The following is a 15,383-nucleotide window of genomic DNA, read 5'->3' as shown; positions in this document are numbered from 1 at the left end:
GTGACTACTATCCAGGATGTGTAGTACAAATGCTGTAAAATTGACGAAGTTACTAATGGATCAATGGTGAGGATGACAAAGTTTTCTGATGAAATCATTTGACATTAATAATGATCCAGCAAAACCTGCCTTGACAGACTGCCCCTTCTGCCAACAAAAAGTGGTAGCTTAAGACAGGTGGACTTTCACAACGAGAATCATGTTACAAAATCAAAACTGGATTGACGGCAAAATATCCATAATTACTGGACAAAATATTTTGTTCCTTTCTCATAGTGTTTGTCAAAATAGTACATGCATTCAAGGGAAAAAATATATTTGTACCACAAAACAAAGAGAACATAAAACATAATCATTTTTATATTAAGTTAACATGCAGTCTGTTGGAATTATGGTTTGTGAATTGCAAACTTTTTAGCTAGGTAACACATATCTATCTGTTCCATAATTTATAAAGTTAGCTGTGATAGTACTTATAAATGCATCTATTAATAACCAAATGATAAAATACAAGTCACTAGTGACACAAAAAATAAAGGATCAACTCAAAAACAAATGAATCGACTCAATAAACAAAAGAATGCAACAGATGCATAAAGGTGAACAGATGACAGATCCCCGACTGACATGCTCATCAAAGTGTGTAGATTTTAGTGACAGTAACATCAGAAACAAAGAATTAAGACCACTGCAATAATATAAGAATTAACTCGTGCTGAAACAGAAAAACTAATCGATGATACAAGACAAATACCTCACCCATTGCATTATGTATTGTAACTCCACAGGCTAAATGATTTAAGGATGCAACGCATGTCCCATACAGAAATTTCTCATGGATTCCATATGGAATACTTCAGGAATCCGTATGGACAAGATATGGACTGAAAAACTTAAGGAATCAGACAATTTATTCTATATCAATTCCATAAGTACTTCACAGCAAGTGAAAATTCCACATGGAATAAAGTTGCAACTTTAACCCATAAGCACTTTTGTACATATGGAAAGCAGGCTCATGTATTATAGCATCATGGAAAATACTCTCTGAAGAATTAATAACCTAAACTATCTGATTCAAACACATGTATGTCAGTTTTCTTTAATTTATTTCCACAGATGTTTCAAAACAAACAAAGACATGACCAAAAAAGTAGAGAAAATGTAAACATGATCAGAAAATTAATATCTGATAGTACAAGCATAGATGAATCTTCAGACTTTTTTGGGCTTCCTATTAAAATATGCTCTACAAAAATCATACCCTAGTGAAAATGTGATTTAAATTTCAGCAAAATCACTGAACATTTCTTGACATTCACTTAAATGTCCTTTTTCACTAAAATTATGGTATTTTAGGAGATTTTACCAAAATTTCTGAAATTATCAGTGAAATTTTGTGATGGAATTTCACTGACTCTGCCAACATTTCTGAAAATATCAGTGGGAATTTGTGATTGAAATTTCACTGAGAGTTTGTCAAAAATTCTAAAAATATAGTGATATTTTGTGATTGTAATATCACCGACATTTCAGTAAAAAAATATCAGTAAGATATAATAACATTTATTTTTTTGTTTCTTGTACAATTTGAACGATTTTCAGCAGCATTTATATTCCGTTTCTGACAGCTGTAATTGTATTGTTTATTTTGGGCACAATAACTTGTTTCTGTGTTATATTTCTTTATCAAATTTTGTTATTGTTGTTGTTGTATTCTTTTATAACTTAAACTGGATTTAACTGTCCTCAAACATGTTTTCTTGTTTTCTGTTTTAAATCAGGATTTTGCTTTTCTCCTGACCTGAATCTGATTTTCCTTGATACGAATCCTTTTTTTAATATCGTCTCCAAAACTTTTTTTAAAAATAATGCTCCATCTGGTCCAATTCCACAATGAGCTTTCTAATAAGTATTTGTTCCGTTTATTAAAGAATTATTGCTGTAAAGAGCTCTCTGATTGGTCAAAATTTTGTACTTGCCCAATCATTGCATAACGGAAACTGATAGGAATGCTAAACATGGAGATTCAAGTGGGATATGAGTTTGAATAACCATTTGAAAAATGTGCACAATGAGAATAGCTTGAATGCAAAGTCGATGGGAACATAATTGGTCAGTCTGTATGAAAACTGAACACCAGGACTAGCATTTTGCTTTTTGTGCCAAAAAGAGCTGTGAAAGTAGCAGCTAACATGCTAAATATGACAAGGAATTGAACCAGGATGATTTCAAAGTTATATAACTCAAAACTGATTAACTTCCAGAATGAACTTAAGCAGGACAACGTATAGGTCACTGGTGGGAACTGTTGCAAAATACCCATGTCTATCAAAGATTGTCATATCTTTGCAGAATTTTCTTGGCCCACAAGTAGAAATCATCTTTCAATATCGTGAGGCATTGTTGTGTATATTATCAAAATATTCTAGGTGTGTTGGAATTCAGTGTAAAATAAGAGTAATTCTATCATGATAAACATTTGTCACGGCTGCTTATGGAACAAGGACTAATTCATGAGACCACATCAGCATCATAGTTTGTACATTAATCAAAAATCAAGTCTGCAGTACAAGTGACATATGGCATGCTTCTAGCATTTCTTTTCATGTCTCAAATGGATGCTTTTCTGTAATTTTGCATTATTTTCACAGTTGAATTTTTCAATGCAGATTAACATTTTATATTTTATTTATGTTTGTGTGTTCACAGATGCCTGCGTATATATTCCGGGCTTGATACTTTGATTTGTAAAATCAATTAATTATCTAGTGTCAAGCCAGACTCTTCTTATCATGTTGTATATACTGTATATATTTTACATAACAGATAAAAGGCCTCATGGTAGATTAGTTCTGTAACTAATTAAGTTACCTTCTCTAAATAAAGTCATTATTATTATTATTATTATTATTAACTCCCATATCTCTTGCCTTGGATGTCATATAATTACAACATCTGTAAAACATATTCATGCAAACTTAATATCACCATGGTTAATAAAGTCCTGTTTAATTCATATTCATTATTATCTGAAACCTTCTGAAATGTATGAAAAACTTCTGAAACTTCAGTAAAATACTATATAATGATCAAAATTTTTGTGAAATCTCACAAAAGTTTTAGTCAAATATTTGTGAAATCTCACCAACCTTTTCAGTGAAATGAAAAAGACTTAAGTGATGCCATCATGGATTAGGTTTTGTATGCGAGAAAGAAAATGAGGATAAGAAAAACCTAAATCTTATTTGATAATGTCTGTCAAAATAAAATTTATGATCCATTTTAAAAATTATTGTGAATATTTATCATTGATTCCCAATAATGTCTAAGAACCATTAGGCAGCTTAATAGAAATCTCAAGCAGATTTTTTTATGGTTTAGGCAGAAAGCGCTTAAAAAACCTGTCTGAAATCCGCCATAAGTATGCCTGGAAAATTTCGTACAGGATAAACTATTACCAAATTCCATATGAACTATTTACAAATTCCATATGGACCATTTACAAATTCCATATGGATTGTTGCCAAATTCCATAAGGAATTTTAATTTTATTCCATATGGACAACCTACAGATCTCATGGACTAATTTGCATATTCCATGAGATTTTCCACACGGAGTATGTATGGAATCCATAACATTTCCATATGGATACACTGAAATCCATAAGAGTGCTTCAAATATAGAATAAAAATGTCCATACAGATATTTCTGTAAAAGTACGTATGGATTCCATATCCATGTGGAAAATTTCATACGGGGTGCTATAAAAGACAAAGACAAATACCTCACTCATTGCATTCATTATGTATGTTAACTCCACAGACAAAATGATTTAAGGTAGTATCTGATGTGCTAAAAAAGATAAATAACTCGCTCATTGCATTATGTATTGTAACTCCACAGACAAAATGATTTAAGGTAGCATCTGATGTGCTATAAAAGATAAATAACTCATTCATTGCATTCATTATGTATTGTAACTCCACAGACAAAATAATTTAAGGTAGCATCTGATATGCTACAAAAGACAAATACCTCACTCATCGCATTTATTATGTACTGTAGCTCCACATACAAAATGATTTAAGGTAACATCTGATTTGCTATAAAAGACAAATAAGTCACTCATTGCTTATTATGCATTTTAACTCCACAGACAAAATGATTTAAGGTAGCATCTGATGTGCAATAAAAGACAAATAAGTCACTCATTGCTTATTATGTATTTTAACTCCACAGACAAAATGATTTAAGGTAGCATCTGATGTGCTATAAAAGACAAATAAGTCACTCATTGCTTATTATGTATTTTAACTCCACAGACAAAATGATTTAAGGTAGCATCTGATGTGCTATAAAAGACAAATAAGTCACTCATTGCTTATTATGCATTTTAACTCCACAGACAAAATGATTTAAGGTAGCATCTGATGTGCTATAAAAGACAAATAAGTCACTCATTGCTTATTATGTATTTTAACTCCACAGACAAAATGATTTAAGGTAGCATCTGATGTGCTATAAAAGACAAATAAGTCGCTCATTGCTTATTATGTATTTTAACTCCACATACAAAATGATTTAAGGTAACATCTGATGTGCTATAAAAGACAAATTAGTCACTCATTGCTTATTATGTATTTTAACTCCACATACAAAATGATTTAAGGTAACATCTGATGTGCTATAAAAGACAAATTAGTCACTCATTGCTTATTATGTATTTAAACTCCACAGACAAAATGATTTAAGGTAGCATCTGATGTGCTATAAAAGACAAATAAGTTACTCATTGCTTATTATGTATTTTAACTCCACAGACAAAATAATTTATGGTAGCAATGTATGCTACAGTGAAAGTAGGGTGAGAAGATCTCACATTATTGGCACTGTATGGGTTTTCCCAAATGATACACAATACAAACCTTTTAACTGACCGTGTGTCTATAACTCGTACTATTATGTGCTTATTTTTCCTTCGTTAACTTTACATTGTCAGAATTGTGCAAGATTACCCGATACTAAACTTGCGTGCCAATACACATAATTATAGCATTCATGTGCATAACTTCTTTCTATTGTAAACAAAATTGGACACATATGCCAGCACTTGTGATTTATTTTATTTTGTCAGTGGATGAAGTAAACCAGCTGTTTGAGCCATTTGAGTGTAGAGATGCTAAAGTTGACAATGTGGATGAATTCACAGAATCACAAAAGAATCTTTCAACAAAGCAGGCAACTGAACGTGATATCAGAAATGTGCAGCGATGGCTGTATGATAACAAACGTGAGACATGCTGCATTGAAAATATCATATGTTGTCATTTAAACACGTATTTAGCTGAGATGTTTATAACGATTCGCAAAGTCAATGGTTCTGAGTATGAGCTATGCTTTTTAGATTCCGTAAGAAACAGCACTGAATGACATTTTAAGGCTAAAGGGTATCCTGTCTCTCTTAGAGACCATCCATTTCAGAAATCAATTGAAGCACTAAATTCTTAAAAAATGCAACTGAAGAAGGCTGGTTTTGGAAGAAAAGCAAGAGCATCAAAGCAGATGAGCTACAATGATGAAGACACTTTATTTTCAGCCGTTGAAATGGGCTCTCACATGCCAACTGCTTTGCAATTTTCCTTTGTTCTACTTTTTTGGAAAAATGTTTGGATTTAGAGGCCGAGACGAGCACAGAAAATTAAAGTTTGGAGATGTATCAGTTTTCACAGATTCATCCGGTACAAAATATCTTCAATATGCTGAGAGGGATAGCAAAACCTTTGAGGGTACTGGGAAGGATGACTACAGATTAACAATACCTTGCATTTGTTCTAATGGAACAACACCAGAGTAAGACCCTGTTCATCTTTACCTGCAATATTTGAAACAAAAGCCATTGGAAATGATGGATGCCGACAGTCCCTTTTATTTGACACCAATTCCAATGCAGAAACTGACAGAAACTTCCCAGATATGGTAATTATATTTCCAAAGATTAAATTAATGTCCTTATTTAAAATAGAAATATAAATAAAGAAACAATATTCGCAAAAATATTCCAACAATAAAAAGAATAAATGAAAATAAAATTATATCAAAGTAAACAAAAAATATAGGAAAAATATCTAATAAATTTTGTACTCTGTGAATACCAAACAATTTTCACAAAGAAATGCATCAAACAACCTTGCAAAATATACGAAAACAGATTTTTATGAACATGTGCATTTAAAAAATATAAAAAATATATTTTACTGGACAAAATATTAAAAATTGCAGGTATCATCCGAGACCAATGGGGGTTAATCAACTAGGAACTCTGATGAAATGAGCTGCAGAAAGGGCAGAAATCCAGGGGAGAATTACCAACCATTCAGTAAGGAAGACTACTGTAACAACCCTGTCGAAAGCTGGTGTCCCTCCAACAAAGATCGTGGAAGTGACTGAGCATAAAAATATGTCTTCTATAACTGGTAATAATAATGAGAATAAATCTACTTGCCTTTTTGCATCTTTGATCTCCTAAAAATATTGTGGGCTCTTTCTGGTAATAAGAAATAAGTTGTTTTCCAAATACTGATCCACATCGCGGAAATGTACTGTAATCTGTAAGCCTATAATCCAGACTACATTTTTGAAACCAAAATCACATTACAAAGTAGACTGTACTGCACTCCAAAACGAAAAGAATTTGTTGTTCTCTAAAAAACAATGTCGAATCCAGCATCTTACTCAGAATTTAGATTTAAAAACTTTCATATTTTTCCAGCTTACGATTCCAAATTATCCATGGCAGAACAGAAACAGTTATGCAGCTTGTTGTCAATGCCAGTCCTTCAAGTCCCATGTACATCTTGCGGAAAACACCCAAAAGGAGATAATCAGAATTTAGCTGGATTGACAGAACAACTTATTTCCTCCATTCCTGACCAGCTGGGAACTTTGTTCAATGGTGCAGTCATTCGTAATATGACTTTAAATTTAAATTTCAGATGGAGCAAAATCGGATTTCTTTTTCAAATGAGTGACTGAGCACATGGTATGCTATGAAGTTAAAAGGTCGGTGGGCGGAGCTATATGCGCATGAATATTGTTACTGTGTATTGAAGAACCTATGGTTGTGAATTTATTTTGGAATAAAGCATAAATCAAATACACTGTTTCCTGTAATGTATTTTATTATTAAGCCTTAGATAGTTAACCCTTTCAACACTATGGACCGGTTTACCGGTCCAGGGGAAGTAAGTCCCCAAACACTATAGACCGCTTTACCGGTCTGGGGCAGTGTTCTTCTCTAATGTTATAGTACCCGACTATATAAATTTTGGGATACCTCTAATAACTTCCTACTTGCAATGTAATATTATATTTGGATTATCTTGTGAGTTTAGCTTGTATACAACCAGAAATATTGAACAAAGTAGGCACTTTTAGCGACTCTTCCGAATGGTGAAATTTTTATCAAAAATGGCGGAGTTCGAAGAAAGTTCAGATGAGAGTGAAGTGTCAGATTTAGAAGTATCAGAGAATTTCGACCTTGTAAAGTTGGATGAAAATGAGAGAAGGCATCTGGAGAGGCAATGGAATGCACTTGTGGGTGACAGTGATGACGATGAAGAGGACTTTGAAGGTTTTGAACCGGAGGAAGTGTACGCTCCATGTGATTTGTTTCAGTTTTCTGAGAGAGCTGGACCCACCTGAGTGTTAGATGGCTCCAGAAAAGCTTTAGAATATTTCCAAATATTCTATTCAGATTAAGTTTTTGGAAACAGTGTCTGTCTGATGAATATGAATGCGACGTTCAAACGTGCCAGAGGCAATACAAGTGTGTGCACAGATCTTACCTTGGACGAAATCAAGGTATTTTATGGAATTTTAATTATTATGGACACCATGAAATTTGCCAGGGATGAATTGTATTGGTTGGAAAGTGATAAGCACTGGCTTCTGGGATCCAAAATTGGCCAAGTTATGTCCAGAGATCGATTTTCTCAGATCAGACACTACCTGCGCTTCCATGATGACAGGTGTGTTGCAGATTACACAAGGTGAGATATTTGTTAGACCATTTAAGACATGCATTCCAGTCTGAATACGTCCCTCACAAACAACTTACAGCTGACGAAGCAATGGTACCTTTTAAAGGGAGACTGAGCTAGAAACAATACATGAAAGATAAGCCGGTTCAGTTTGGAATAAAGATATGGGTTCTGGCAGATGCACTGACATCATATTGCTATAATTTTGAGGTTTATGTTGGCAAAAATGCAGAAGTTGTGAATGGAAACCTTGATCTGTCATCTAAGGTGATAATTGCTCTTACCAAACCAAGTGAAATGAAGGGCTGTGACATATACACTGACAATTTCTATACAAGCCTTCACCTGGCTGATTACCTGTACCAATGGAAAACATACCTGTGTGGAACAATAAGAACAAATCATAAAGATTATCCTAAAGCCCTGGTACAATCAAATGCTGCTGCTAGAAAAATGTGTAAAGGAACGTCAAACTGGCTCATAAGTGGGCCATTGCTAGCATCCTACTGGAAAGACAATTGTATTGTCCACTATCTTTCATCATGTCACCGACCAGTAGCAGATCAAACTACAGAGCGGCGGAATAAAGATGGAACAAGAACTCAGCTTCCTTGTACACATACAGTGACAGATTATGCCAAATACATGGGAGGTATAGACAGGTTAGACCAGAGCACAAGATTGAATAAAGAAAAGAAAACCATGCAATGGTATCGTCGGATAGAGATAAAATTGAGACAGTGTGCATTGTACAATGCCTTTGTCTTGGAGGGTACAGTTGTAGACCATAATCCACCCGGAAATAGGGCAAGAGACTTGTTGTCATTTCGCATGGATGTAGCCCATGAGCTGATTGGAAATAATGGTCAAGTAAAAAGAGCCTTCAAAAGACCAAGACAACTGAACATTGATGAAGAAAGACAGGATGAGAAAGCACACTGGCCTGTGCCAAGTGGGAGTGCTGACAGACTGTGAAGTCTGCAACAAGAAGCACAAAAACTACAAGTCCATCATCCAGGTGTGTCTATGACAGATAATGCCATCAAGCGCTCCAAAACTACACTGATGTGTGACAAATGCAAAGTTCCACTGTGTGTAAATGCCAAGAGTACCTGTTTTGTGGACTTTCATACAAACATGTATTACTAGCAGTGAATACTTACCCATGTAGTCTGCAGGTGACAAATGAATAAATATTACATGTACAGACATAATAAATGCTAGATTCTTCTATAAATTCAATTATTATGCTGGTGTTATTAGTTTTATTTTAGTTGAAGATAAAAAGAAAAACAGCTTTGTGAAATTTATTGTTTTACTCCCAATTAACTTTGACTAGAATTTGACAAGCTTCTACCTGTCAATTACCTGAAAGAAAGACATGTGTTGCTACTGGAATTATTCTGAGTACATCTAGGGTCAATTGAACAAGTTCTGGGAACTTTCAAAGTTTTCTAAGAGGTAAGTAGATAATTACTTGTATTTTACCTGTTGTATTACCTGTTTGCACCTGTATTTTAACAGTTTTAACAGATATGCACATTTTAGTCAATCAGTCATAAAATTTGATTTTTAACCTTGATTTTGACACCTAATCCAGCCAGATATCTTTAAAATTGGCAAAGTTATGTTATTTCAAAATACACAAGTCATTTTGTTTTACAACTGCAAAGTTACTTAGTGTTGAGGACTCGATGCTCCCAAAGATACTTAGTGATGAAAGGGTTAAACAAAAATAAAAAGGTTACTCGTTTTGTTGGATGGATATATTGCACTCCCAAGGTCATGCAGTATTTCCATCCAAAAACCTCATTCATATTTTCCCATACAAATGCAGTAACCTATAAATCCTTTAAAGACTAATCACAATAGGGACTTTGATAACTATGGTACTACAATGGTGGTTTGTGACATGTACATAAGACTAGTTTATGGTTTTTGGCATACAACTTTATATTACAGCTCTAATAAAACTGGTAACCAGATTGATCTTTTTCAATCATTTAGGTGCTTTTTCCATATTGGTTTGAAACAATCTGCAGACTCTACTCACAAATGTGGTTGCCAAGAACTGAATGTCTATAGTGTTTATTACTGTTTTCATGGTACATTCATTCCTAGTAGTATAGTAAGACATATTTTGCCATGGTCACCCATGCCAGTACATTTATATAATAAACTTAATTCATACACTATCGTATTGGTCAAATACAACAGGTGGATGCTCATAGCAGAGGTCACTTAATACACATAATTAACTGATTGTACATGCATTAAATTGTATGCATGAGCACCTGCAGCATAGGTCAAGGGAGGTCACATCCCCCACCCCCTGAAATCAGTTTCAGACTGCTTACTCACAGAACTATGCAACTAACTCTCCCAGCTGTGACTGACCCCCCCCCTTGCAAAAAATCATGTGGGTGCCCATGATTGTATGCCAATATATACAATTCTTTTGAGATTTTTGAGACTGATTTTAACTGGAAACAGGTATAGACTGAAATGTACATGTAAACAGAATGGCTTACTGGCATATATACTCACATAAACAGCACAAAAATGCATTTTGAAATGCAATTTCTTACAAACATCTTTAAATTTTTCATTAACAAAATTCTATTTAGGTTCTGTCAGGAAGCTGGCTGCTGTAATTTTCATGCATCTGAGGCCATCATATACCAAGGTCATGAACAATCACTTCTCCAGCGAAATAATAAAATCCCATTCCTCTGAAAAGAATAAACAAAAAGGCCATGTTGAGTCCAGCTTATAAAAAGTCCCTCAAAGGGACTAATCTATTGGCTGAAAAGAACTTCCAGGAATCAAGATGAGGCCATTTCTTCCTCGTAACTACTGAGTGTTGAAATCATTTCTAATAATCTTCAACAATAACAAGATTTTCAAATTAGCTCCTGTGGCTGTCAGATTGGCACCATTATCATTCGGGATTAGCAGGACATGATGAAAACTCTTCTGGTGGAAATGCCATGCTATGATTTTCTATTTTGGGGAAACAATAAGAAGATTTTCAAGATGGCTGCAACAATGGCCAAATTAGATACAAGATTGGCACCATCTCCATTTAGGACCAAATAAACATTATAATAAGGCTTTTGGTTAAAACACAATATTGATATGACCTGTCATCAAGGAGATGTAGCTATAGCAAAATTTTCAAGATGGCCATTGTGGCTTTCTTATCAGAGGTAGGCTCAGCACCATCACTAACTAGACATCATGAAAAGTCTTTCAGTGAAAACCTGATGCTGAAATGACAACTCATTCAAGAGTAGTGATAACAAAATTTTCAAGAAGACCAATGTCGTGGCTATATTGGATGTCGGAGCCACCATTTTCATTTAGAACCAACTACACATGATACCACGGGTCATTCTGCAAACACCACATGGTGATACAGTTATCAAATCAGGAGGAGTAGTAGTAATATTTTCAAGATGGCTGCTGTGGCGGTCTTATTGGATGTTCAAGCAGCACCATTTTTATATATTACTAACAAGATATTAAAAGCCTTTTGCTGAAAACCTCATGGCAACCTTACATTCAGGAGGAATAAGATTTTAGGTGGTCATATGAGGTATCAAACATTTTCATTTGGACAACAAGGCATTTTCATTTGGACCAACAAGGCATTTTCATTTGGACCTATGTGTGTGTAAAGTTTCATGGTAATTCTCCAAACATTTTATGAGTAGTGATAACAAACTTGCACTAACAGACAGATAGACTACAGACCATCCTGAAAGCTCTCTTCATCTATGACCACTAAAGCTAAAAAAATGAACAACCTTCACCCCAAGGTCAAAACATTGAGACAGCATGTCCAACATGATATCTCCACTATGGACGTGCTAAAATCAATGTGGGGGTGGGGTGGAGGTTTACTGTATAAATATCAGATATAACTGAGACTAGTAATGTTATGTAGATGCTCCAGTTAAAAGCAATGAAGCTTTATCAAGGCTCTGATTGGTGTGAAAATTTACTGCAGGACTACCATATTGTCAAATATCCACTGAATCAGTTGTCTTTACAAAGAATGCTCCATTGCAGTGCCTGAAAACTGACCTGAACACAAAACCTAACAAAGGTGCAGCAGATAGACAGATAAAAAGAAAAGTTAGCACTATAAGTCACTACTACTGCTACTAAAACAAAATGTTACCCTGTGTGACTGGTTGAACTGAAAGCCTAGCACTGGTGAAAAGAGCCATGTTCTCAAGTGGCCCACCCTCTTCCTTGTGTTTGTGATGCAGGGCCTTCAGCTCTGAGAGGGGAATGTACCTTTTCAACATTCGCTCATACTGAATGTCCACCATGAACCAACGTGGTTTGTCCTTAAAGCTGGTTCTGAAAATTTAGAAGTTTTTCAAGAAAAACAAGAGGTAAGTAAAAAAATCTTTGAGAAATTATGAAAGTGTGACCAAAAACACCATAGACATATTGCTATCATAAAAAAAAAATGAGTGCAGCCATGAAATGTTTTTTATTTGATGCTCTTCTTCATGTACAAAAGGAAAAGGTAGTTCAGGATTGCATACACATAGTATACAGCTTTCCCCCCTCCCCTGCAAGATAAAAGAAGTGTGGGTAGTTCAGGATTGCATACACATAGTATACAGCTTTTCCCCCTCCCCTGCAAGTTAAAAGAAGTGTGGGTATACTGTGTTATAATAAGTATCGTATATATTGTGACATGTAAAAATTATCATGGTGTCCCAAGAAATATAGTGTCCCAATATATACAGTAAATACAGTATGTAATGTCATCAAACTCTTTATAAATCATTCATTCTACCATCAGTTTTGGAACTTTGAGCTTGTCTCTGTGGTGGGAATACATGGGTAGGGGTACTTTTACATAAATTTTAAAACAACTCCCTAGTTTTCTTTATTGCATGTATAGAAAAAAAGCTGGCATGCATGATCATAGTGTCAGCAAATGTCCGACTGGGATTCCTGTTTCATGCCAAGTGCTAAAACAACTATGAAGAAGATGACAATAAAACTTGATGAATCAGTCTCCCCCACCCCATGTGACTTTGCATTGCTTTCTGTCTTGATATACAAAACATTTTCCTTGGCTGTGATGCATGTGTAGAGAGTATCAGCGCAATCACCAATGTCCAAAAAATAATGCAAATCCACAGTTATCCAGGAAATGCCAATGAACAGTTGGGGGCCAGAGAAAACAACTGTGCAAGCTGCTGTGTTTCATGCATGTCCATGCAGATCTGCTGTGGTCATGGTAGAACACTCATGAATCGAAAGGATCAGTGCAGATACAGAAACATCAGCTGTTAATATTACACGCCACATTAAAATATATATGTCAAATTTAAAAGTAAAAGTTAAAAACCTGTGTAAATGTATTGTTCATATAACAAGAGTCTCTTGAAGGGACTGATGCTCTAGTGACCAAGAAGACTTCCTAGCATTTCCAAGAAGACTACCTAGCAGTTCCAAGAAGACTTCCTAGCATTTCCAAGAAGACTTCCTATCAATTCCAAGAAGACTTCCTATCAATTCCAAGAAGACTTCCTAGCATTTCCAAGAAGACTTTATAGCAATTCCAAGAAGACTTCCTAGCATTTCCAGATAAAACATTTTCTTCCTTTTAACTGCTAAGTGCTGAAACCATCTCAGATATTCTTCATCAGTAAAATGATTTTCAAATTAGCTGCTGTGGTGGTCATACTGGATATCAGATTGACAACGTTTTCATTTAATACCAGTAAAACATTGTAAGAAGTCTTCTGGTAGACACCCCGTGTTGTTAATTTTCCATTTTGAAGAAATAATGATAACATAATTTTCAAGATAGCTGCCATGGTGGCCATGTTGAATATCGCCCCAAAAATTGCCAACCTCAATATTTTGTCGCCACTTTTTCAAAAAAATGTCACCATTTTCATAATACAGTACTATCTATTTTCTTAACATTCTCAGGACCAAAGTAATGTTGTCGACATAAGCGGGTGTTTAGATAAATAAGGGGGCGGGGGCTTGAAAATAAATTTAAATTTCGCACCCAAGCGAAATTTTTAAGACATGACCTGTCATCGGTGACTAGGATTTACACAAGAGAAAAATGGAAATTATGATTAAATGAAGACAACTAGTCTGAAATAAACTTGTATACTGACAACTTACATTTGTGTAGTACACTCCACAATGTGTTAAATAATATACATGCATATGAAAAATCCATGAATTTGAGTATTCGATCATATGTTAGAAAATTCATCGGTCAAATCCAGTTAGAAAACACAACTAAATGTATATATAAAAAATGTTAGTCCTCGTTTGATCAATATCCCATTGTCAAGAAACATGTTTCACATTGTCAACAAACATGTTTCACATTGTCAACAAACACGTTTCTCGAAATAATTCATTCTGATATTTATTATCCTAGTAGCACATGGCTGTATAGTTGTTTATATGCTACATGTACATGTACTTAAATTGGTGTAGATTTGGATCATTCGGAGACAACTACCACGATGCTGAGGCTACATAGGGGATGAGGCTATTCACAGGGAAATAAAAACATGTGAACAAATTATAAAGTTTTAACATTCTCGCAAGATGTCCCAACTTCATTTAACTTGAAGGCCAAATATCTATTGTTTGAAAATATTGGAACTTTAACTGGGGTTTTAAACCACCATTGGTAGCAATCATAAGCATAAACTTTTTGATTGCAAACAGAAAACTTTCATGGCACAATGTTCCAATTACTATGAAAAATGAAACAATGCTTTTAGTTAAGTTTGTTGCTGACTTTCTGTGATCAAAGGTCTCTGACTTGCTTTGATGAAAGTTAATGTGTTATTTAAGGCGCCCTTTGAATGACCAAACAAATGCCCATTTGTTATTGCTGTGGCAAAATCAAACAATTGTAAAATATTGACAGAGACAGAATTTTCTTCCCATTTGTTTAGTGTATATATAGAATGATCAATTCTTCAAAGATAATCAGTTTTCTTTGAAGTTTCAGCAAAACTATTTTTTTCTGATACATTTTTCTGGTAAATTGTAAATTGAAGTCATTCCCCTTCCCATTTCAGAGGTGGTCAAATGTAGCTATTCAGGTATCATGACTATTTGGGTTATATTACAGCACAGAGTAAAAAGGCCAGACATCAGCATATATTAAGCAGATTATGATATAACAATGCAGTGTTATGGTTGTTTGTCAATATGAACAAAGGATTTGTTTTATGTAACAACAGATTCCAGTGCAATTTTATATCCAAGTTTGCGGCTTCCTGTCATGGCGCCTTTGAATTTCTCAACTCCAAACCCAAGACTGT

At 34.6% G+C, this 15,383-nt stretch overlaps 1 protein-coding gene across 1 annotated transcript in view; it reads right to left on the bottom strand.

Moving 5' to 3' along the window:
• Nucleotides 1–4,212: 4,212 nt before the first annotated feature.
• Nucleotides 4,213–15,383, bottom strand: part of LOC149784872 (thymocyte nuclear protein 1-like) — a 42,073-nt gene continuing 30,902 nt past the window's right edge. The window contains exons 6-7 of the mRNA XM_089978448.1: nucleotides 12,230–12,414; nucleotides 4,213–10,775 (exon numbers count right to left, since the gene is read on the bottom strand). Of these exons, the coding sequence (XP_089834574.1) occupies nucleotides 10,741–10,775; nucleotides 12,230–12,414 (220 nt within the window). The 3' untranslated portion in view covers nucleotides 4,213–10,740. The remainder of the gene's footprint in view (nucleotides 10,776–12,229; nucleotides 12,415–15,383) is intronic.

The sequence above is a fragment of the Sinohyriopsis cumingii genome, chromosome 13 (genome assembly GCF_028554795.1).
Source record: "Sinohyriopsis cumingii isolate HCF-2022 chromosome 13, ASM2855479v2, whole genome shotgun sequence".
Classification (NCBI taxonomy): domain Eukaryota; kingdom Metazoa; phylum Mollusca; class Bivalvia; order Unionida; family Unionidae; genus Sinohyriopsis; species Sinohyriopsis cumingii.
This window is presented reverse-complemented; position numbering and strand designations above follow the sequence as displayed.